Genomic DNA, 24,045 nt, shown 5'->3' on the forward strand with positions numbered 1-24,045 from the left:
GGTTGAACTCAGCAGAGGTTTGTGTGCGTTTGGAGCTAGGATCATGGGCAGACCAAAGGCCCGGAGGAATGTTCGACAGCTATGCCATGTGATTTTCTTCTATCCAGAGGTTTTATTTTCATATGTGATTTTGTTGTTATTAAGCTGGCAAGGAACGAAGCTATTGGTTATGTAAACTTTCCAGAAATAAAGAGCATCTGACCGCTTTCTTGTCTAGGGATAAAACGGCTAGTGGCCCTAAAAAGAGAGGATAATATTAAGGATACATTGTAAAGGCTAAATCCACCTAAGTTTTGTTGTTTTTTGTTTTTAAAGAACAAGAATCAGCACAAATCATACTGTTAGGCCTTTTTTTTTTCCTGTTCAAGGAAAGAAATGCTCAAGCTTAGCTTGAGTGTCTCTCTTTATTAGTTTAATTATAATCACTGGAGATTATGCTTAAAAAAATTAGAAATATTTATTTCAGGTCACTGAAACTTGTGTGAAATGTGGCTTTGTACTTTCAACTTTTTTTTATCTCTCTCTCTCTTTCTGTCCTTTTTGTCTCTCTCTCTTTTTCCCTTCCCCATTCTTTCTTCATGGCATTTTATTTGAAAATACTGTGGTTTTAAGATCCTTGCCTCTTGTTTTGGTATTTGATTTATTGATTTCCAAAAATCTGGTTCTATAACTCTACAAATATCTTTATAACTCTACAAATATCTTTATGCTTGCTCTGTTTGCAAGTCCCATTTATGCTACTGTAGTTTTCAGACTTCAAGCTTTACTCCAGTAAAGCAATGGTATGTCTGACAAATTTTGGATTTAGGCAACAGAATCCAAAATGCCTCAAGTGGAGTTAATCTTTTGTTTTCATTACCTCTCTGCTTTTCTAACAGCTGAATTATTTTCTTTTTGTTGTTTTTTGTTTGTTTGTTTGTTTCTTTTTTTACAGCAATGCGGCCTCTTAGCATGTCTTACAGTTTTGACTTGTCAGGTAAAAGGTGCAACAACACCTGACGTGGTTATTGTGCTTATTGTGAAATCTGTTCCATCTGTTTGTTGAATTCCCATTTAACAAAGAAACTTGAAGGGATTCTTCCAACGTATGGTCAGTGAAAATAAAACTTGAGACAAATTACTTTTGTTAATATCTGCATTTCCCCTCTGAGAAAAGGATACTTAGGTATAGGAGACAGCTGTGTTTCACCTGAAATAAAGTGCTGGAATTCTGTTTAAGTAACTAAGCGTAATAAGGTGGCCTGGAGCTATTCCAAACTCTTAAAAGGATTGTAGAAAACAGCGTCACCTTCAAGTCTGAGTTGCTTATTATTTATTAATCTGACATTGGTGTCTTTACAGTCACTTTTTGACTAGCCCGTTTTCTGCAGTACTTCATTTTTCTTGAGCATCCAAAACCAAGTTTTGAGTTCTTCTGCCTTTCTAGATTTAACAAAATACACCTGTGACACTAATCTGGAAAGGAACTGTCAATTCTACCGAGTGTCTTTACAGTAAGTATTTTGTGAGTTATAAGGTGAAAGACATTCACTGAAAACAGGTTAAAGCTTCCAGCTTTCCTGGTTAGCAAAGTAAGTTGCTAAGGTTTGCTGCTAACAATCCTTGTAGCCCTAAAGTAAATTTGGTCGTCCTTCAATGTGCACTAACAGGATGCTCAAGCCCAAAGACTCCATCATTCAGGCTATAAATATTCTATATTATCCTCAAAGATTTGTGCACCGAGGAGAGCTCTTGTGCTTGCTATTACCTAATTTCCCTAGGGTGAGTCCTAAAAAAAAAAAAAAAAAAAAAAAAGTTACCAAATAAATCCATGCCCTCATTTTGTGAAGCAGCAACACCAGCTGTACCCTCCCTCCTGCCAGCTGCACCTAGAAACATCTCACCCAGTACTTTTGCAGAGTTTTCTTCCCCTGTTTCTGTATCCACTCTCTAACCTCACTTTCCCTTAAAAAGGCATAGTCTGACTGAAATGCTGGCCCACTGCGAACTAGAAAGACCATATAGAGGTTATTTGATTGCCATGATATAATAAAATACAATAGCTTTGTAATACAGGCATGAGGTTCACAAATGATCTATATCTGAATGTGGTTTCATGTTATGGCCAAGTAAAAAGCTTGCCATTGCCAAGAAGAGGGAGGGCAGGCTCTTGCTCCTTCCTTTCCCTCCCAAAAATCCCCCCCAAACATGTGATTTCCCCCTAATCCTTTGCATTCATTTATTCACAAGATAAACTGGTTCAACTCATGTAACCCAGGCACAAATACTTGAATTTTTTTTGCGAGGTTGGTTTTCTGCTATTTTAGGGTTTTAAACCTGCCCACTATCTGATCAGATGATCGGAGAGCTGGGTAGATAATGAGCATGGGTGGATGGGAGGAAGGAACAGGCTCTCCCCGTCAGAGGCGGTGGCAAGCTGTTGCTCCAGCTCCAGCCCTTTTGTGAAACCTTACGCTGAAGTTGTATGGTCCAGCTGCCACGGCTGTCTGCTGGGATCCAAATCCTGCACGCACTCGGTGTCGTGTTTGACTCCACTGAAAGCGGAAGCGTCCCCTGGAAGTCAGCTAACATCATAAGCTGTCAAACTTCGGTTTTCAAAAACTTGCTACTTTCAGATATGCCTGAAAATTGTAAAACCCTTCAGTTTTAAGGCTATAAAACTGAATGTGCCAGTGACCAGTGAAAGGGAAATGTTCAGATCTGTCTTTCTGCATGTATCTGTTTGCTTCTTCTTTTGCCTTTTATTTTCTAAGAATCCCGAGGCATCCTCATTTGTCGAAATCCCCAAAATATTTTGTAAATGCTCCCTTCATAACCCATTAATTCGTTACCATGATGTTTTTATTTTGAAGAAGTACCTTCGTAGCAATCTATGCTGTACTTGGATTTGCACTTTTTTACTGACCACTGAAGAACTCTTCCTGTTTTCTTTATCCATCTGCTAAATGTGATTGGTTTTGTGTTATTTTTCCAAGTCATGTGGCTCTAAGCAAGTAGTATCATTGCGTGACTGAGTGAGCTGATAAATTGTCTTTAGAATTTAATTCAGGATGATTAAAACATTCCAGTTAGCGGGGTGTGAGGTGCCGGATGAGCGGTACAAATGAAATGGATGTGTTGGGATGTAGGTGGTACGCAGATAAGCAGTTGTTTTGAGTGTTGTTGCTTTGTGTGTTTTTACTTTTTTTTTTTCTTCATTATTTTGGAGGTGGGGTAGTCTGTGCTTTCATTCTGTGATCGCTCTTTCCACATATTTGCTCTTTCACTGCTTTCATTGCTCTCCGCTTGACAGAATTGCTGTCACAAATGCACAAACCTGCTGAATATCAGATTTTTTTTTTTTACTCTAAGTGCTAAAGAACAGGTTCAGGGCTTTGTTACACTTGCTGTCTGCCTCTTTCTCTGGCACCACACCGGTGTAGTTGATATGTCAATGTCATGCCGCCCAGCGCCACGTATCTCCCTGCTGCTGTCATCCCGAGGAGAGGAGGAGAAGAGCATTTTCCTGATGGTGAATAAAAGGAGCGAGCAGTAGCTATGTGTAATGAGAATAATCTGAGACATACTCTGGTATCAACTAGGGACTAAGGCAGGCATTGGCTGCTTTCTTTCATAGAAAAATAGCTTAAGAGCAGCCTTACTTCTATGGACTGCATTAAATATACTCAAAAGTCCAGTTGTTCATACTCTTAACACTCAACTTCTTACCTCAAAGCTGTGTGCACGCCTCTTTGAAGCTGTTATGTAAGCAACAGGGAACAGGGGAGAAGAGAGAGAAAAAATAAAAATTAAAAAAAGAAATCCAAATTTCACAGGGATTATTCCTGTTATTTCCAACCCCAGGAGATGGTGTGTATTACTGTTGGTTTTACACAACCTATGCCTCACCAGTGTGAGGAAGGAACTCCACCAAGTCCCAGTAATCTCTTCATTTAGATAACATAATAAAGAATGTGATGCAAGCACCACCAAAAGACCAGCCGTTTGGATTTATTAGTTCTCATGTTTGACTTCACCAGCCCAGTCCATTAAAAGGAGCAGCATACCTCTGTTACCATTATCCATTATATATTTCCTAGCATATTGGCATCATACCTAGCAAAATGTAAACGAGTATTAATTTTGCAAACCCATTTTATCTTTCTTTCCATTTCAGCCTTCTTTCAAACTCAGCGTAGAAATGAGGAGGTTGAGGAGTACGCTTGTTGTACAGAACCAAATTCAGGTTTCTGTTGTCGTCATTTGCTAAGGAGAGGTGCTTAGGAGCAGACAACATATAGTTAGTTACATGACTGCTGTAGTTTGCATGTAATGTGTGGTCTGCTTAATTCTTTGTTTCATAAGAAACAATCTTACATGTAGATCAAGGTGAATTTCTTATTATCCTATGTGGGGTTTTTTTCTCCCCCTTCTTCAGGCTAGTTAGGGAAGGCCAACACAAAGCTCAAGTAATCAAATCCAAGACCTCTTTCATTTGCCTGTTGTAATGATAGTTTGAAAGAATCTCAGCAGAAACCAAACATTACTCCAATTTGCAGGTACTCTGCATTGTACTCGCTGCCTGAAAATATGGAGAAATGACACTCTCCCAGTGTGTCTGATTATCTATTAAGGTCTTAATTCTAGGCTGTTTTAAAATAATAATAATAATAATAATAATAACATTATTTTTTGCTTCAGTGAATTTTCAATGAATTTCTTCTGTCATACTCATTTTAATAAGCATCAATCTACTCAATGTTTCTGACTTGTTTATCCTGATTAGTTTTATCTTGTTTATGGTGATATATGATTATTTGCCACATGGTAATGTTTCTGCTGCCTGAGTACATCAAGAAAATAGCTTATACAAAGTGATACTATTTTTGCTGTGTACCAGCTAACAAATTCTGGTTTTAATTTTGGAACAAGTTATTTTGGTTGAAATCTGCTGGATGAAACTAAATTTTCATGATCCTTTCCTTAAATTACGATAATCCATTTATATCCAGTACTATAACTGCAGGAGTGATAAACTGAACTCAATCACTGTTGTCCAAAAACGTTTTATAAATGGATGAGTTTTTAGTTTTATTTGGGGGAGGGAGGTATTCTTTAGTGTTTGCAAATTCTAAAAACATTCCCTGTTTTTGTCTTTAGAGGAAAGAATGCCGATAAATGATTAGTCCCTACTGAAGAGCCCTTCAAAATAAATACTGTGGATTGTCTTCTAGATTAACCTAAAGCTTCATTGGCTATTCAAGAAGTCATAAACAATGTGTTTCTAAACAACTCATACATATGTAAGCTTAAATTAAAACAGTTTTAGGCTTTCTAGAAGGTGATTGGCTACATAAAGTACCTCTAAAATGGTTCGGAAATTCCCATTTCTGGGGCTTATGTTCTTGGAAAACAAACCAGGCAAACATAAAACAACAACAGCAAACAATTTATGTCACGGACCTTGAATATCCAGTTCCTTATATCACATCCCTTAGTGCTAGGGGATGTCGGGTGGACTTTCCCTCCTGTCTGCTTTCCCCAGACCTATTGTGTGTACTGTTTTTTGCAAGGAGGGCAATCCTGTTGGCTGTCCCATCGATTTTCTCCCAGTGACTCCAACAATATTTCCAGTCCATGCTCCAGCCTCCCTACCACTGGGCGGGGAGTCACCATCCAGGAAGGTTTGAGAGGAGGAACATCACCTTTGGTGCTGGGGCTGCTGCTTCGGCCGGTCTGGCCAGGTACCACCCTGTGCGATCAAAAGGCAAATCAAAGGTTTTTCTCCTGCTCATTTGGGAAACCATGAGCTTCTTCAATCAACTGCATGCCAGCTAATTACGAGGTCTCGAGCAGTATTGGCAGCAGGGAGGTGAGGCAGTTTGGTTTTCGTTTTCCTGCTGTCGCTTTCTGGGATTGCATGAAGCGATTGTTACGGCAGGAATGCATTTGATGTGGAGGACACCCATGCTGTACTCGCAAAAATCTAGCAGGGAAAAAAAAACATGACCTAGAAGCCATACTGCTAGTCAGGACATCCATTAGGAAAGCCTTTGAAGATAGGAACTAAGGGTTAGAGAGTCTAAGTCTTTGATTGCAATTCTTTGTAGGGAGGACCTGAAGGCAGTAATAACACTGTAGTACACGATTCATAGGCTTGGAATGCCACCATGGCTTTAATAGCCCAAATCATCCCCTTTTCTTACATTCCTAGTTGAAGGTATGATTTAGAGAGGAACTGTAAGACGTCCCCTGTCCTTTCTCTCTGTTTTCAGCATTTAACAATGACCTAATTAATTCTTTAACATATATATTCATTTAACTTATTCTTCCTATTATTCCTTTTAAATAGCTGCTCCGGTGAGAACGTTGTAAAAGTGACCTACTGCTGTCACAGATGCTTTGTCTGCACTGTGCAGTTTTAACTTACCTAGTGCAAGAACAGCTTTTCTTAGTGCAAATTGTGTTGTGGCAGCAGTGACCGTGCCTGTTTAAGCCAGGGCAGCGATGCAAGTGACTCCAGATGATGTGTGAGTACTTGTGCTGTCGGCACTGGGGATACCTGGATTGTATCATTGCTCTGTCGTAGTCCTCCTGGTAACCTAAGGTACGAGTCATTCGGCCGTCCCTGCCTCTCGTCACCGTGTGTAAAAATGGGAATAATGACCCTTCATTACACTAACCCTGAAATACCTGGAGGTGCTTTGTTATTACAAGACTGGGGAAGGAGTCATGTAATTAGATGTGTAGAAAAACACATTTGTAGAAAGACCAGCTGCTTAGGCATACAATGCAAATGGGAGATTAAAAGCTTCTCTTCCTTCTCCCTCCAACATAATTTTCTTCAGATTGGAACAGTGCACCTTCTACGTTTACAGGGATAAAACTGAATTATCAGACCAAATCTAAGCCCTCCTAAAATATCAAAGCCTAGGTCATTATCTGAATGAGTAAGCTAAGCGAGGCTAAGCCCGGCTGACCCTGGGCTTACATTACAAGTGCTGCATCTTCATTGCACACTGGCAGAAATCCTGAGTAATTTATTTGGTGGAGTTACATCCTTGTAAAACTCATGTAGATGAAAATAGAACAGGATCCTCATGTTGCTGCTGTTACATGAAGATTTGGCATCGCAGACATATTTTTAAAACAAATGACCATGCAAACCAGGGAACTGCGCATATTTTTGATGACTGCTAGTTACTTAGCTCATTCTCATTTATTTCTGTATACTGCAGAACAAAGTGTAATTCTCTCCTTGCAGGAATAACTAGGTTTACTCCATGCTTAACCTCATAATTTCTGTGTGGCGTTGTCTTCAGATTCGCTGGAAACCCACTTGTCCAGATACGGTTGTGCATTCTTCTGATACTTAGTTAATTATAGACTATAAGTTGAAGGAAGAATATTTTTGGTTTCAACATGGGAAGTATTTTTTAGAGTTGCTTGGGATTAGTCTGAGGTCGTTTTTTAGTATTTTGCACTGCTGCTTTTTCCACTGCTTTCATTCCTCCATATTGCTTCTGTACCACAAGCCATTGCCTGTAGTTCTGAGCAGTGTATTGCTGGAGTAAAATAATTGCACACGTATAACTATCACGGTATTTTTCCCTTTTGTGTGAATTGCCTTGACAGTAAGTTCTGAGAAGGCAGAATTAAAGTTGATTGTTCTGTTTAGCACTCGAGGTCCAAGCACCAACTGTTCTGTTTCTTTTGCTAGATGTATCTGCACCAGAGGCGGGAAGAAAATCAGCGGATGCCTCTGTAGCAAACGGTGGCCTGGCACCACAAGGAAAGCAGAAGGGGGCCGCACAAGTGACAGTACAACGAAAGAGACTCCTTAAGGCTCCCACGTTGGCTGAACTTGACAGCTCAGATTCAGAGGTAAAACATCAGGACACAACTTCTTGTTTGCCAGAATTCAGTCTTATTCCTTAATTTGCTGAACTGATCCCCTAAGAAGTGTCTGAGTAGATTGTCATATGAATTCTCCATGACTGTTTTGCCAGCCTGCAGAACTTCAAGAATATTAGATCAGACCTCAGAAATGAGAGTATTCTTTAAAAAGCTTAAATGATGATTTTGTCTTTAATCCTAATATTTATTTATTTATCTATCTATTTATTTATTGTAAATGCCCATTATCTGTCCACAGTGCATATGCAGCAATTACGCTTTTGGGAATGATGCAGGAAAATAAATGGCTTGTATCCATCCTTCTGGCACCCATGCAGGAGCTGTCATTGAAGGCCTCAGATGTGAGCCCAGCCTCGTTGTCCCAGCTGTTAAATAAAGAGCATCAGCTATGCTGGAGAGGTTGCAGTTCAGTGCAAATTCAGTGGGTTAGTTTGTCATGTAGGCTTGGGAACTAACACCCAGCAAATGCTTCACAGATTGAAACAAATAAATACCACTTAGATGGGGACAGAATGTTGAATCCATTCTCTCTCAAAGGGAGAGAGAATGATTTTTAAAAACCATAAAACAGAGAATGGATTAAAAAAGCTCTCTAGCTTAAAAGCCACATTATATGTAGTCCTCGAGAAGCATCAGTATTATATCCTCAAGAAAGAATTTTGCTTTCTGGACCAGTAATATTACTGCTTTTGAACCTTTCTAAAAGTTAAGCTGTCTGGAAAGCACATTCAGGCAGGGTTTTGAATAAAGAGGCTAATTTTAGCCTGGGGAAGGCAGTCTTCCCTGATTCTTTCTCTCTGTTAAATCAGGAGGGTGGGGTTTCCTGACAGGGAGCTTACAATTGGAACTAAGCTGAGAGATAGGAGGCTGGAGAGAAATAAATGTGAGGATAAATATATCTTCTTGCACGCTTTCTTCATCCATGGGAAGTTGGCCCTCTTTGTGTTAGGGGTTATCCTGTGGGTGACTTGTATGGGTGCATAATTTGGTGCATCTAGTCTGAAAGCAAAAGCAATTTGCATTCTGAAATCTCTCAGCAGTGTTTAAAATTACAATAGAGGCTATATGAGGTTTTGTTAATATTAATGAAGCTGGGCAGGATGCAGGAATATTACGACTCGTCAATGAAAGAGTTGGATCTTGAACTCAGAGCTTCTCAGCTTGGAGGTCTGTGCATCCTGAAGCTAATGCAGCGTGATGTTTCACATGGAAAAAAGAGCAGAAATCACTAAAAGAAAATTCTGTAAAGGGAAACGTTACGTGATTCTTGTGGGTGGGGAATAAAATGTGTGACTATAGTTATTGATTAGGGAATATGGTGTAGGCAAGCAAAATCATAAGGGATAAGCTTTGGGGCATACAGCAAAAAATAAATTGAAAAATAAATCAGCTACATCGAGCTGTCACAGAGAACAGATGCTTTATTGGTTTGAGTCAACAGAAGTAGCTGGTGAAACAAGTCAGATGATTAAGATGCCCAGCAGAGTACTGGTTGGGTTTCAGGAACAGTACTGAAGTGGTGTAAATAAACTTACTGGAGGGATTTGGGGTGAAATCTTCCAAGCTTACAAAGGGGATGGGACATAGTGACCATGGGACATGGGACATTTCGACGAAAGTGACCTTTGCTCTGTAAAAATGTCTTTTTTTTGCTGATTTTTGCTTTATAGGTAACACACAGAAGAGCAAGCGTTTTGTCCTGTTTGTCTTTAAGCCACTCGGGCACCTCTTTGCCTGCAATTTGAATTGGGCTTAACCTATTTAGAGTTACTCACTGGGAGTTAAATTATGACTGTTATGCCCTAATTACAGGCTGCAAATATCTGCACTGCTGAGCTATGGACCTCCAAATGGGCTGAGATGCAGATGCATTTTTTTTCCTCTGCAACCCCTTTGTTCTCACAGCTGTATTGTGATTCTGACTACCCCCCAACACTCTGCATTGCCAGCCAGAGGTGAAAGAAAAGGTCTGATGCAGCCCTATAACCACTTGCTGGCAAGAATGAATATTGTACAAACCGTTCCTACATTCTGTCCTTGCTTTTTTCTTCATTGCCACTAAAATCATGGTTTCGGATGGGGAGCAGGGAGTGCCATACTGCCTGGTGTGATTAATAGTAATAAATAATAATAGTAATAAATAATAATAGTAATAGTTAATAGTAATTTTTGATACAGTTAGGAAAATATCTTGCTAATGAAACTTCAGGATTATTCTGATTGTTTAGTTCTCTGTGGAGAAGTGTACAATCCCAGATGTTGGGGTTGTCTAACCTCACATGTAAAGTGTCTGATTGCCTGCCGTAATAGTCAACAGTTACTGTATTGATGTGAAGAAGCTTGTAGGAAGGTTTGGCACAAGATTTGGTTCCTGCACAAGATTTCATTCTCAAAAAAAAAAAAAAAAGCTTTCCATGTCTGAGAAACTGCAGGGCAGTAATAGCACTTCCCTTGCATGTGTTTGTGCGCAGAAGTAATTAGAAACGACAAACTTGGAATACCTGTTGTCCAGGTAGGATAATATCTCAAACAGTGTACTCCTGGTTTCCATTCTCTCCGAAGTGCTGGCTGCTCTTCATTCATAGAAATAAGCAGCAGAGCAGCGTGGTTATGGTTTTTGATTGACAGCTCACTTAGTTCTTCCTCTGAGCTTTTTAGCTTCTCTGGTAATGGATTTGACTCCTAGAGAGTGAATAGTTCAATGATTCACTTTGTACAGGGGTTATTCTCCATCACAAAATGTATATGTTTAACTTCAGACTTGTGAGCTCTGTTGGACCACACCTAGAGAACAGTGCACCCAGTTGTCCCGTAAGTTCTGCAGTGGTCTCTTAGGGCAACCATGCGGTGTGAACCCAAGGTCTGCAAAGATCTCTGAGCTGGCTCCGTAGCTAAATTCTGCTGGTTTCTGGAAACACGACAGCTGTTGTAATTAAATACGCTGTTCAAAATTTCTTACAGTCTTCCTACCTCAAACACTTGGAAGGAGCACGTTGGGTATGTTAAAGTGAATGTATTGTTCTGGGAGCTGAGCTGGTTGGGGTCCCTTTGCAGACTGTTGTGTTGAGGCATGCACACTGGAAAAGCATACATCACAGTATCCTTGCATACAGAGCATCCGTGCCCTTGGGCTAAGCACAAAGTACAGATCACCTGGTGGGAGTTTATAAGGGCCCCTGTCCTGTGGTGCACGGTGTCCATTGAGGTGACCCTGCTGGCTTTGCTGTTCTGACTTGCTGCTACCAAAGGCTGCTTTTTCAGTGAGTGGGGGTTTTCCTGCCTGCAGTTTGAGTAACTAAAGAAATCCATGAGAGAGAGGCTCAGCCGCGTGCTGGATTTTAGAGCAGGTCACTTGTTCGATCAGTAAATCTTGACATCTTAAACGATGTGAATCTCCTCAGTTAAAAGCATTCACATTAGAGCTAAACAGCATTCACGATCAGCCCTTCAACTCCGTTCCTTTGGGAGGCTCCTGTGATGGTCTGTATCTTCCTAGTATCTGGTGGCCGAAGACAGAGGTTTGGGGTGAAAGGATTTGTTAATTTTGGAGGCATGCTGTGTTAGATAGCTGAAGGATGTTAGTCGAAGCCTTTCATTCATCGTGCAGGACTTGCTCTTGGCTGTTGTGATGAAACAGATAATGAATAAGAGTTCTTTTAAATACAGAAGAAAGGAGAGAAATGCACCAAGACTAGGAATTAGGGAACAGTTCAGGGGAGATCAGATTCACTTCTGTTTATCTGAGTCACTTGTATGAGGACCTCCCATTCCTTTGAAGACCAGAGAAATCCGAGTGCTGGTTCCTTACTAATGTGAGACACAAAGTTGGTTTAATGTGTCTCCTCTAGTTAACAAATCCTTAGAAGGCCTTGAGTACAATCAGCAGTTACTGGTGGAATAGTGACAGGTTACAGTGGATTCATGCACCTCCCTTTTGATCCTAACATTACATGCAGTGCTTAAATACACTGAATTCCAATCACATACCATTTATTCCAGTTTATGAAAAAGTTGAGCTTAGGAAGTTATGCAGTGCTGTGTAGAGTCAACATTTAGCTCGGGACTTCTTCCAGGACTGTGAGTGATTTAACATTGTAAAATTCCTTTGATAGCTTGAGATTTCTGTGTGCTAAGAAGCAGTAAGAGAAGAAAAAACAATTTCTGAGGAATTCTGGTTCTTTTTCTCTTTCCACACAGGAGGAATCAGTGCATAAATCAACAAGTAGCAGCAGCATCTCCCCCTCACAAGCGGAAGACCCCTCTCAGGAAGGCACCAGCAGCAGAAAGAGTAAGTTTTGATTAGGGAGCTCAGCAACTGCTTTTACACACTTTGTTGCCTTCTGTTACGTGAACTTTGCTTGAAGTTTTTATTGGAAGCTTAAATTGAACATTAATGGAATAAATCTGTAAAGATGAACCCTAGAACGAGCTGAATTGATCAAATGTGATTACTGAGTGCAAGTGAAGATGATCTGAGTGTGTATGTGTAACTTGAGCCACCAGTAGTAGAAATCCCAGTAAATCAATGTTTGTTTCAAGTACTGAGCAATGTTATCCAGCAGTCTGTCTTCAGAGAACTGATTTTTTTTATACCGGTTGAATCTTCAGCGCCTCCAAAGTTCTTGCCCATATCATCTACGCCACAGCCAGAGAGACGGCAGCCGCCTCAGAGACGACACTCCATCGAAAAGGAAACGCCAACCAATGTGAGACAGTTTCTACCACCTTCAAAACAGAGCTCCAGATCACTTGTAAGTGGAGTGGGTGGTAGGAGAGAGAAAAAGAGGCATTCTAAGAGTATAATGAAAATTAAAACTTGGCTTCAGTGTGATTAGAACTTGACTCAAAGAAAACTCCTGAATTCAGAAACTACTTTGGCTACTAAAGACGTTTTGAAATCAAGATTTGAACTTTCTCTCTCTCTATCATTTTGATCCAAAATCCCGGGTATAGGTGCCTCAAAAAATGTGTGCACTTTGATTAGGACTCTGGGTAACGCCATGTGCCTTGCTTTTATTTCAAAATATTACCAACACAGGCAAACTTCACCTTACTGATTTTCAATCTGAATAGAGATGACTCCAAAGCTCTGGATTATTTTTTTTTAATGTTATTTTTTTCTTTTTTTTTTTTTTTTTTTAATCTGTTGATAGTATTTTAGTTAATGGCTGAATGAATGGAATGGTTTCTTTTCTTCCCGTCCTAAGAACTTGTGTGGTTAATGTTTATACATGTGAAAGTCCTTTCAGTAATCCAAATCAAGGTTTCTCTGTGTTGCTTTGTTAAAGTCACTGAGGCAAAAAAACTGTGTTACTACTTGAAAAGAAAGTACAGTGCATTTGATCAATTAGCTTTAATTGAGAGCTGTTTTCCAACAGAGTATAAGCAGCAAAGGGTATGAAATCCTGGTTCTTTTATGCCGACATACTGATTAGTGCTTTGTAATTTCATGCAGGATATGTTCTTCGTCTCTTTTCCTACCAGCAGGGTTTTGAAGTATGCCCCATGAGGTGCTGGTGAATAGAGAAATCAATAAACACATCCTGGTTTTGAAAGGAAGGGAATATTCACTCACCCTGTCTTCTAGAGCAGTTGTATTAGTGGGTTTTGAAGAGTGTTCTTGTTGGCCCGAGCAATGGTAGCTGGGATCTGAACCTATTAGTTGAAGAAATTAAACTGTAACAAGAAAATAATCTCCAAATATTCCCACCACATGCTTCCTCCTCTTCATTTCAGAAGGTCTGCTGGATTTTCTTTATTATATCCTTCCACAAGAATGTAGTTTCTTGTTCAAGGTGAAGTTCAAGTGGTAGCGTATTGATAAACACTAAACACAAGTAGACTTCTGCTGAAATGAACTCGGAGTGTAGCATGCTGCACCAGAACCAAGTTGGAAGGTTCCTCCACCACATGTTTGAAGATGCTGTCGTGCAAAGTGGATTGCTCTGTCATTGCCTGCTGCACTCACTATATGGGGAAGCAAAGGGCTTATTTTCTGGCAGGTCCAAAGTCATTCATGTATATACTGTTTTAAGGCAGGAGGGAAGAAAGCATCTTCTATTATTATAGTGAGGTATCTGCTCCATCACATTTTTAAGGTATCTAAATATGGTACATCGCAATACTGATCTCATCTCATGTATTTGGGGGGATCATGCAACTTAAAAATCTAATTTGTGAGGCTGTTATTTTAAATAGGTGAAACAAGTTCTTAACAGAAGCTTTTTGGCCACGTATGTATTTTCTTGTATATACCTATTTCTAGGCATATGGTTACTGACATATGCCTAGAAAGATAATATCAGAAATAAAACCACTAAAGAACATTTAATTCAATTGTTCCACTCCTGCTTAAAAATATTAAAGGAAGAGGGAGGAAAAGACTTTAGATAAGTCAGGCCAATGTGGGAACAGATGGGAAGGATTTTTACTAGTTTCTTTTCTGCTTGATTTTTTTTTTGATCTCTGAAGAACTGTCACCTAGCTGGGTTTTGGCTACGAAGTGAGAAAGAAGGGAAAGCAGTACTGAAATGACGCTCCTTTAATAGGAACCTATTTTTATTTGATGCCTGGAGAGTGAATTCTTTAACTTGGCAATAGTGCCCTCTAGGGTGTGACAGACAACTCCCACAAGACTTTTGTTTTTAGTTCTGGTAGATGGTTTCTGATATGGTGGCACTGTCCCAGTTACACGCGTTGGCTTGCTGCAGAGTTTTTCCTTCCCCGGAGGATGCCCGCTCCGTTCAGTGGCTGCGCCAAGTGCTGCCTACGTAACGTTGCAGTTCCTTCCCTGAACGCCTCGCAATGCCTGCAGAACATTACTTACTTTTTATTTGACTTCACACTTCTTCGTCCCTTCCTCCAGGACTGATGGAGTTTCATTTCTTATCAGCTGCTCCTGTGACTGCAGTTCCTCTTCAAGGTGAAAGAGGCCTCGCCAATAAATAGCTCTCAATGCCAGTGAAAACAGGCAGGAGTTTCCTACTGTCTCTTAGCAGGATTAGCAAGAAACTGGTCTGTCTTGCATACTAACTATGGTTTTGTGAACTGGCATCTCATCAGACAGAAGGAGTTAGAGCTAAGTAGGTGGGGAAGGGAAACAAATTTGGAAAAACGCCAAATATCATCCTTCTGATATGTCACCCTACCAGTGCTACGTGGAAAGGCAGGGCAGCTCAGTGAGTTTTGGGGGGATCGCCCTGGTGGTGTGCTTGCTGCAGCGAGCTGACTTGGTGCTTAATCAGTGAGATGAAGCCAGTGTCCTGAGATGTACATATGAATGTCTTTGTAGTTTGTTTGCTTTTTTTTTTAATCGTCATCGTCGTTATTATTTTTCATGACCCAGAGGACCAAAGTTAATGATTTCATTTATACACAGCATTCGCTTCTCTGCTTCCTATCTATTGTTCAGGTTCCTAGGATAACGAGTTTATTTCCAAGGATGACTTTCAGACCACTTTTTTCAACTATGCAAACAGCTTCTCTGCTCAGCTCTCATCCCGTTGAAGCAGCCATGTGTGGGGTGGCAGGGGCTATGTACTATCTCTGTGAGAGAGCTTTTGCCAGCAGGTGGAAACCCGCAAAGGTTTGCCTCTTTTTGCTGGCTTTGGAAATCACCTTCACCAGCATGTTCCCTCTTAGGGGAGCACTTCCTAAGCTGTGGCAAGAATTAAAGCTTAGGCTGGGACATTGCACCTGATTGACGTTGATTTCAATGTGTGTAGGATATTTGTGTGTCTTCAATCACCTCACGGGGAAAAAGAAATCAGTTCTGAAAGGACAGCAAACTAAAAATGCAACATCACAAGATTATCAATGGGACAGACCTTAAATGTTACAGCACATGAAGATCCTGCAGCAAAAGCCCAGCAAAACTATTGTAATCCTTGGACTGTCGAAAAGAATAAGCTCTTGTGTTTCTAACAAGTTATACTATGTAGAATGGAAGGGCATTTGCAATCTGTTTTACTTGAAAACCTACATACGGTTTTGGTCCTCAGCACACTTATGTATCAGAACTTGCAGCATAACTAATAGCTGTGTACCAAGGAAGGCAAACTGACTAACAAGAAAAACTGATTCATCTACCCCTGTGTAGAATCAAACGTGAAAAATTTCAATTTATCCTTCTTTTTCTTCTTGACCCAACCAATAAGTCAGAATGGGAAACCTTCTGCAGGAGAGTTTATACTTGAGATATCCAGCTGAGCTTCTTAGAAACATTTAGTCTGTAACATCAGTGAGAGTTTAGAGTGTGTGATTAACCATTAATTGCAGAATTTAGAGGCCAATCCGGCACATGTTCATATTGCAATTTATTAGTGCAGCCCATTTGATTGCCTAGTGACACATTTTAATGAGAAATTTTACAAGGAATATATTAGTTTAAAAAAAAAAAAAAAAGTCATAAGGACCTATTAGGTGTGTGCATGCTGAGAATGACCTACAAAGCACTTTATTTCACATAATGAGTATATAATTCTTACTACTTGTTTTTCCTGAGTAAAAAAAAAAAAAAAAGTTAGTTACACATATACACATTGAGCTATTGTGGTGTATATAGTGACTGCACAGTCCAAGTGTAAAGCCAATTCTCATGAAGATCCTGGAAACTCCAAGTTCCAATTAGTGTTTTAAGTAATTTTTTTCCTTTAAAAATAAGAATACTGATCAGCTTTAATATTAAAACAAGTACTGAGTACAATTCAAGCCACAGTTTGTCTTTAGTATGTTCTGTTGTCTGTAAGTGTTGCAGAGAACTAAAGTTCTCTGGTTTGGAGCTGCCTAACTTGGGTGTAGATTATTGTTGAAGTTTGAGCAATAACTCCAAAGCATCGTTGTTTAATGAAGTTTAGTCAGTGCTTAGTGTAATTTTAATTAATTTCAGTGCCTTAGAGCTAGCGTTGAAACAAAAGATTTTCTTGTGTACTTATTTCTATTCCGAAAAGGGGAAAAAAAAAATCAAGCAGTTTTCTGAAATCAGCATAATATTTATCTTTCATTTAATGTTGCATTAACATTTTGTTGTCCTTGTGTAACCTCTGGAATTAAAACATTAGCATTTAAACTTGTGAACATTTTTCTATGTTTCCCCTGTTGCCTGCTAGCTATTTCTATTTGCCGAAGCAGTGATCATTTTTGATTGGTACCACAGCAGAGCCACCCTATTCCCCTAGTAGCTGCTCTACACCTATAGTAGATCTACAGCCTGTCTTCAAAGGAGCAATACTCACTGACATCATCGTCCTATAAATTAAAGGAGTGGGCGCTCATGAGGGGGAAGGAAGTGCCTTCAAGTAAGAAACCTATTTCTAAAGGACTTAAAGCTCTGATTGATCGGAAGCATTCAGTCCGCCTCATTCACTACAGACAGTTTCCCAGTCTCCCACGATGCAGAACTGAGGTCTTTGGCTGGCATTGTGCGCACCCTGCTTTCCCACCCACTTCCTCTCCCGTCTCGCCCCGGCCGGCGGCCGTGCTTTTCTCTGTAGCGAGGCAGTTGCTATGGGAAGGACCCCGAGTTGAAATGCTGATAGCTGGGAAGTTCCTCCTAATGAGCACAAGTCATTTTGTTTGGCTGGGCTGTGTTACACCTCCGAGCAAATTGCGGTTGCTTGTGACATAGTTTGTTCTTTCCGGAAAACGAGCGATTATACGCCCCAAAGATTGAGCTGGCAAATCTAACAAAGTTAACTCAATTCTAGTCTTTTGTGGGGTACCTTAAACAGAGTGAAGTTTCTTTGTGTTCCCTTTCTAGATAGGTAAGACAACAGTTTTTAAAAATGTGGTGGTTCCTAAATGCTAATGTTTGCCAGGTCTGCAACGTAGAAAAATTTTCCTTTTAATCTAATGGAAAGACAGAACAGCGCTCTGAATACAAGCAAATTGAGCATTGCACAATTAATCTGAATCACGGCTTCAATTTATAAATTAGATCTCCAGACTGTCAGCCGTGTCTTTGTACTTGCAGGAGAAATTTCCTTCCTTTATTCAGAAGGCATTAGATGTCATTGTCATTGCCACACAGTAGCCCCTCTGGGCGGACTGAAAAGGTTTCACCAAGCATAAAGCGATGGGAATTCCCACAGAGGTTTCTGTCTTTCTGTTGGAACTGTATAATCAACTACAGGGCTGGATTACAAATTGGGTTGGTGCTTTTTATTCTCTGGTACCAAATTCAGGCGCTCTCTACTCAATATTCTCCAGCATGCTGTAATACTGAATATGCAGAAATTTTGCAGATGGGTCATTTGTGGTTGTTGGGGTTTTATTCTCTATTCGATCCTCTTCCATTAGTAATTCAACACGGGGTAACCAATTCTCATGCTTTATGTTTGAAGATTATTCTTTCCATAAAGCCTAACTTGCCGTTGTTACTTTCTAGGGGTAGAGAGGAGAGCCTTTCTGCCTGAACTGTCTCGACTTTTTGTAGGCCTGCTCATGTGAGCGCCGAAATGTGGTACCACTGAATAAAAAATTCTGCTAGAAGGGGCAACTAACAACTTTCCTTGGCCACTCTGGGCACCACAAAGTCTCAGGGAAATTGTGCGTCTTCAACAATCCTTAAAATGAATATCATGTGCCAAATTACCTTTTCCTTTTCAAATTATAAACCTGAACACTGATTTGTTAAAATAATCTTCATAAGAAAAGACAAATGGTCAAGTGGCTTGAGGAGGAAAAACAAAGGAAACTGTAATTGTTGTGAGGGCTGAGCATCAGACCATGTAGATCACACCTGAGGAGTCCCAAACAGTTTGAAACTCATGTGATGCCCACGAATGAGCCAGTGCCATTCCAGTTTAAAGGGAGAAACCCTCTGTTTCTGGAGCTACTAACCAGGTGGTTGGTTGTCTAGGTTGAAATTTGGAAGAAGCAACTTGGCTTTGAGTTCATATGTGTTTTTTGGCTTCCAGGAGGAGTTCTGTTACCCGGTGGAATGTCTGGCTCTGACGGTGGAGGAAGTCATGCACATCCGTCAGGTGCTGGTGAAGGCAGAGCTGGAAAAGTACCAGCAGTATAAAGATGTCTACACTGCTCTCAAAAAAGGAAAGGTATGGCTGAGTCCACAGAGGTGCCCAAGCTTTTGGAGGGAGGTTGGTCACACAAGCCTCCCCTGTGCACGTTCCAGCCGATAGAAAGCTGGGTGCTGGCATCAAGGCTTGCCATTGCTTCCTTCCCTGGACTGGAGAAAAGTTGCTATCCACTGATGAATAGTGTATGACAGATGGGTCAGCTTCCTTGAGTTCTGTACAGAAACATCAAAACTTTTATCAGAAATACCTAGTTTGTTTATATCTTCTATAAAAATGCAGCAGGTTTTGCAATGATCAGAGCACATCTGTAACTGTATGTTTAAACTTCACTGAGGTGTCTTCTGCCTCCATGTGTTCTGCAGTATTACTGTAAAGCACGCTAAAGAACTGCAAGTATGTGAAAGCCAAAACAATCCTAAATATAAGTCCCAAATCTGATTTCTTCCCAACTTCGCTGCAAAGCAGTTTCAGTAAAATTCTTGTAAATTGGCCAGTGTCTCTCTCCTTGTACCTGGTTGTTAATACTTCAGTAATGGAGTTCCCTTTTAAATATAGTCTCCTACAGCTTCCAGTCTGGCATGTAATGATTTCTGTCTCTGAACTGTTGGTTTTGTGGTGGTGTTTTTGTTTGTGTGTTTGTTTTGTTTTCCACGAAAAAGAAAAAAAAAAAAGGATCCAGTCTGATCCAGTTGGATTCCAGTATGTCGTCTTCTGTTTGACAGAAGACCATTTTCTCTGTTCAAAGCCTTTTTTTTTCTATAAATGTTATTGGGATCCCTGCCTCCTTTGAATAAGCTAAACATACAGGACTATAAAACCAGTTTTCCTCAAGTATGATAGCTATAATAGCTCGTTCCTGGACTTTCTCTAGTTTTCAGTAACGTAAGATTGGAAGAAAATCATCAAATCTTATCACAGGCAACTACCTAATATTCCAGAACTTGACTTGGATGGTTAGGAATAATTTCCAGCCCAAATTTATTTATGGCTGAATTTGTCCCCATTTTTTTCCTCTGTTCTTCAGTTGTAATAGTTACTGTTGTTACTTTTACTTTCCTGTTCTGTTTTGATTTGGTTTTGTTCTTTTATATAGCACTGATATGAACAACGCTGAGGGAGGAGGAAAATAAGTTAATAATTAACTGCCAGGTATTTAATTTAGGTAGGAAATTAAAAGAATATTTCTAAATACATGAAGATACAATTCTGGACTCAGCCCTGCAGGCCCCACATTGGGCACCAGAAAGGACTGCTGTGGTTTAGCCCGGCGGGCAGCTCAGCACCATGCAACCGCTCGCTCACTCTCCCCTGGTGGGACGGGGGGGAGAATTGGAAAGGTAAAAGTGTGGGAACTCATGGGCTGAGATTAAGGCAGTTCAGGTAAAGCAAAAGCTGTACACGCAAGCAAAGCAAGACCAGGAATTCATTTGCTACTTCCCATCAGCAGGCAGGTGTTCAGCCACTCCCAGGAAAGCAGGGCTCATCACACCTAATGGCTTCTTGGGAGGACAAACACCATCACTCCCAGTGTCCGCCCTTCCTTCTCCTTTCCTCCAGCTGTTATTTGTGAGCATGACCCCACACGGTGTGGGACAGCCCCTGGCTGTGGGACAGCTGTCCTGTCTGTGTCCCCTCCTGCTCCTGGTGCACCCCCAGCCTGGTCGCAGGCAGGGCAGCACAAGGAGCAGAAAGGTCCTTGGCTCTGTGCAAGCACTGCTCTGCAGCAACTGAAACATCCCTGTGCTATCACCACTGTTTTCACCAAAAATACAAAAGACAGCATTGTGTAAGCCTCTGTGGAAAAAAAAAAAAAAAAAAAGAAAAAGAAAAAAGAAAGGCTCTGTCCCAGACAAAACCATGACACTTTTCATGACACTCTTGGAAATATGGACCACAGAATTGGATGTAGTATTGCAGCTCCGGTCTCACTAATGGCAGCTGTTGGATAAGATCATCGTTGTGTGGGATTTTGTCTAACATTGTGAACTCTCTGTTCTTCTTCTAGCTCTGCTTTTGCTGTCGAACAAGAAGGTTTTCTTTCTTTACCTGGTCTTACACTTGTCAGTTCTGTAAAAGGTATATATTTAATATCTGTTAATAAATAAGTACCATTTCAGAGTGAAAAATATTTGTTTGTACCTTAGATACCCCCAAATGTTTCTGCTGCACACTGCTGATTGTTTTCATTTCTATAACAGTGAAAGTTTAAAAACAAACCAGCAAAAAAAGTATACTAAAACAGATCTTTCCTAAGTGTCAGTCTTGCTTCTTTGGACTGAAACTCTTGGCCAGAAGTGAAAGAAACGGGAATTTTTGAACAGTAAGACAGTAAGTCTGAAGATCTATGGAATCACTGATTTATTACATCAGTTACCAAAGGATGTTTCTTTAGAGGAAAAACAGTTCCTTTTCTTCTTTGTTGTTTTTTGTTTGTTTGTTTTGGTTTTGAGGTGTAGTTCTATAGAAGCTTTAAAAATAAAAATGTTTGTTTAAGGGGTTGGGATATTTATTCATTTTCTTTATTTAAATAAAGTTTTGCCCAATTAAATGATTCATGCTTTTGTTTTCCTATGCAGGCCCGTATGCTCACAGTGCTGCAAAAAAGTAAGTACACAAATTCATGGGTTGCCCAGTTCTGAAAAGCTGTGATCTTTGGTAATAATGCTGCATGTTCCTCCTGCTGTTCTCAACAGATGCGATTGCCATCAAAGCCATACTCTACTCTCCCCATTTTCTCACTGGGACCTTCTACCTTGCAAAGAGGAGAAAGCTTTATGAGGCCAGAGAAACCCTCCACCAGTCACCACCGATCACTGCGGAGCATGCCCAGGTGAGGATCAACCCTAACTCATATGTGTGTATTGAAAGAGCCTACCAAGTCTTTCATCTTGAGTTATAAATCACTAAGACACTTTCTGCTTGTCTCATAGTTTTAAATGTTTCTAATGCTTTTAAGTAACCTTTCTGAAGCCTTCTGAAATCCTTGTTTCTCCATTTACTTCTTTGACTACCAGAAACAACAATATTAACAGTGTGTCTTAAAACCTTTTCACACTACAGGTGAAAAACAACATGACACGGGGACAACTGTTGTTTCTGTAGTACCTCTGGGACTTTATAGCTTAGAAGAGGAGGCTCAGGGTGGGATCTCATCAATGTCTATATATCTCCAAAGGGAGGGTGCAATGAAGATGGAGCCAGGCTCTTTGCAGTGGTGCCCAGCACCAGGACAGGAGGCAGGGGGAACAGGCTCTGAGCCCCAGGCTGCCCTTGTGTGCTGTGTGGGTGGCTGAGCACTGGCACAGGCTGCCCAGAGAGGCCGTGGGGTCTCCTCATGGAGGCCTTCGGAAGCCGCCTGGCCGTGGTGCTGGGCACCCTGCTCTGGGTGGCCCTGCTGGGGCCGGGGGCTGGGGCAAGTGGCTGGGGCAGGGCCCTTCCACTCAAGCATTTTGTTCTTTAAAAGGTAAACTTTACACATACCTTCAGTTAGTGACCCTACAATCTTGCTGAACCAGGCCAAAGCCATCCTCTGTAGTGTTTGCTTTCCTGGTGTCATTTTTGGGATAGGAAAAAGGATAACTGGAGTCAAGACCATTCTGTCTTAGCTGTTTTCTGCGAGCCCACTGCCACGCTGCTAAATAGTGAGATGAGTCCTGCTCTTTTGCCTTCCAGGTTGGCCTCAAGGTCCAAATCCGTGGATAAGTCCAATGAAGAGCTGCAGTTTCCCAAAGAATTAATGGAGGACTGGAGCACGATGGAGGTGTGCGTGGACTGCAAGAAGTTTATTTCAGAAATCATCAATTCAAGCCGGCGCAGCCTCTCTCTGGCCAACAAGCGAGCCAGGTTAAAAAGGAAAACGCAGTCCTTCTACATGTCCTCGCCAGGAACCTCTGAATACTGCCCCTCTGAAAGGACTATCAATGAGATCTGAGCCTTGTGCCTTTTGCTTTGCTTTTGTCTTCATGAGGTCATCGTCCATAAGAAAGGTCACGAAAACTGGATTCTCACTCCGTTGCTTCGTTTCACTTGACAGGCCTGAATTTGCATTAGATCACAGGATTTCCTACTCCAATGCTTTCCAGAGACACAGAAGGCTGTTTTTATCTGTACAGAATGGGATGCAATGGGTCAGCACTGGAAGAAAATCAATAGTTTGAAATTGTTGCCTCTTTTGTACGTGTGCATTGAAACTAGAAAGCTTTTTCTTGCTTTCAGTCCTTTTTTTTTTTTAACCACTCTTTGAATCATTTTTCAGGAGATGAGCTAAAACATGTTTGATGGAGAACCAAACCTAACAAAGTGTCAGTGTTAGCACGGTAGCAAACAGTAAGTCATATTGGCATTACCAGGCTAGTAATGCTCACATCCTAGATTGAAAAACAAGGAGTCAACTCGCACACCAGGCACCTAGCATGAGCAATTATGGTTCAAATTGTCTTTCTTTGAACCATTTCTGTTGCTCTGAGATCAGGGCCCAGCCCAGGACCTCACAGTCTGTGTACTGGGGCAAAATAACGTGACAGCTGTCTGCCTGTGCGGCCGGCTGTTCCCCTGAGCTGCTCTACTTCTTAAGCCTTAGTGTTCTTCTGAGCGTCTCCTGAGCAGGATTTAGTGGTTCACGTTCTGTCTCGAATGTACGATGATGAATACTAGTAAATTTTAGTAGCAGACAGTTGTACAGCATGTGGGGAGGAAATAAGGGAGGCTTCTCAACTGGAAACCTGTCAAGTTGTTCTCGTGGTTCCTCAGAGGAGAGGGTGGGTGAAGGTGTACATTTGTATTATAGTGGAGCACGCAAATACTGCTATCGTTATGTCTGACAGCATATCCACTGGTATCCCCATTTTTTCTGGGGTTTATAACTTGGCTGTAAAAATTAGGATTCTGCTGAAATTTGGGACGGCGCTGTCTCAGATTGGGAGCAGTCGCTCTGTTCCCCCCCCATCCCTTTTTTTCTTTCTTTTTCCCTTTTTAATTTACTCACAGAAGAATGCTAGACTAGTTGGTTAGAAGTCCCAACGGTGGTACACTGCTAACTGACATCACATGCTTTTTTTGCACTTTTTTTTAAATTTTCAAAGTACTTTTTTTTTTTTAAAATGCAGGCGTAGCT

The 24,045-nt window shown here is 40.8% G+C and overlaps 1 protein-coding gene across 1 annotated transcript in view; it reads left to right on the forward strand.

Moving 5' to 3' along the window:
* The window catches only part of SPIRE1 (spire type actin nucleation factor 1), a gene marked incomplete at both ends in the record, with an annotated part of 122,961 nt that extends 100,098 nt beyond the window's left edge, over positions 1-22,863 (forward strand). Inside the window, 8 exons of the mRNA XM_084283080.1 lie at positions 7,700-7,863; positions 12,094-12,184; positions 12,505-12,647; positions 18,813-18,950; positions 20,938-21,008; positions 21,509-21,536; positions 21,626-21,762; positions 22,605-22,863. Of these exons, the coding sequence (XP_084139206.1) occupies positions 7,700-7,863; positions 12,094-12,184; positions 12,505-12,647; positions 18,813-18,950; positions 20,938-21,008; positions 21,509-21,536; positions 21,626-21,762; positions 22,605-22,863 (1,031 nt within the window). The remainder of the gene's footprint in view (positions 1-7,699; positions 7,864-12,093; positions 12,185-12,504; positions 12,648-18,812; positions 18,951-20,937; positions 21,009-21,508; positions 21,537-21,625; positions 21,763-22,604) is intronic.
* Between the last annotated feature and the right edge of the window lie 1,182 nt (positions 22,864-24,045).

This window comes from Netta rufina (genome assembly GCF_964035555.1).
Source record: "Netta rufina genome assembly, chromosome: 2".
Taxonomy (NCBI): domain Eukaryota; kingdom Metazoa; phylum Chordata; class Aves; order Anseriformes; family Anatidae; genus Netta; species Netta rufina.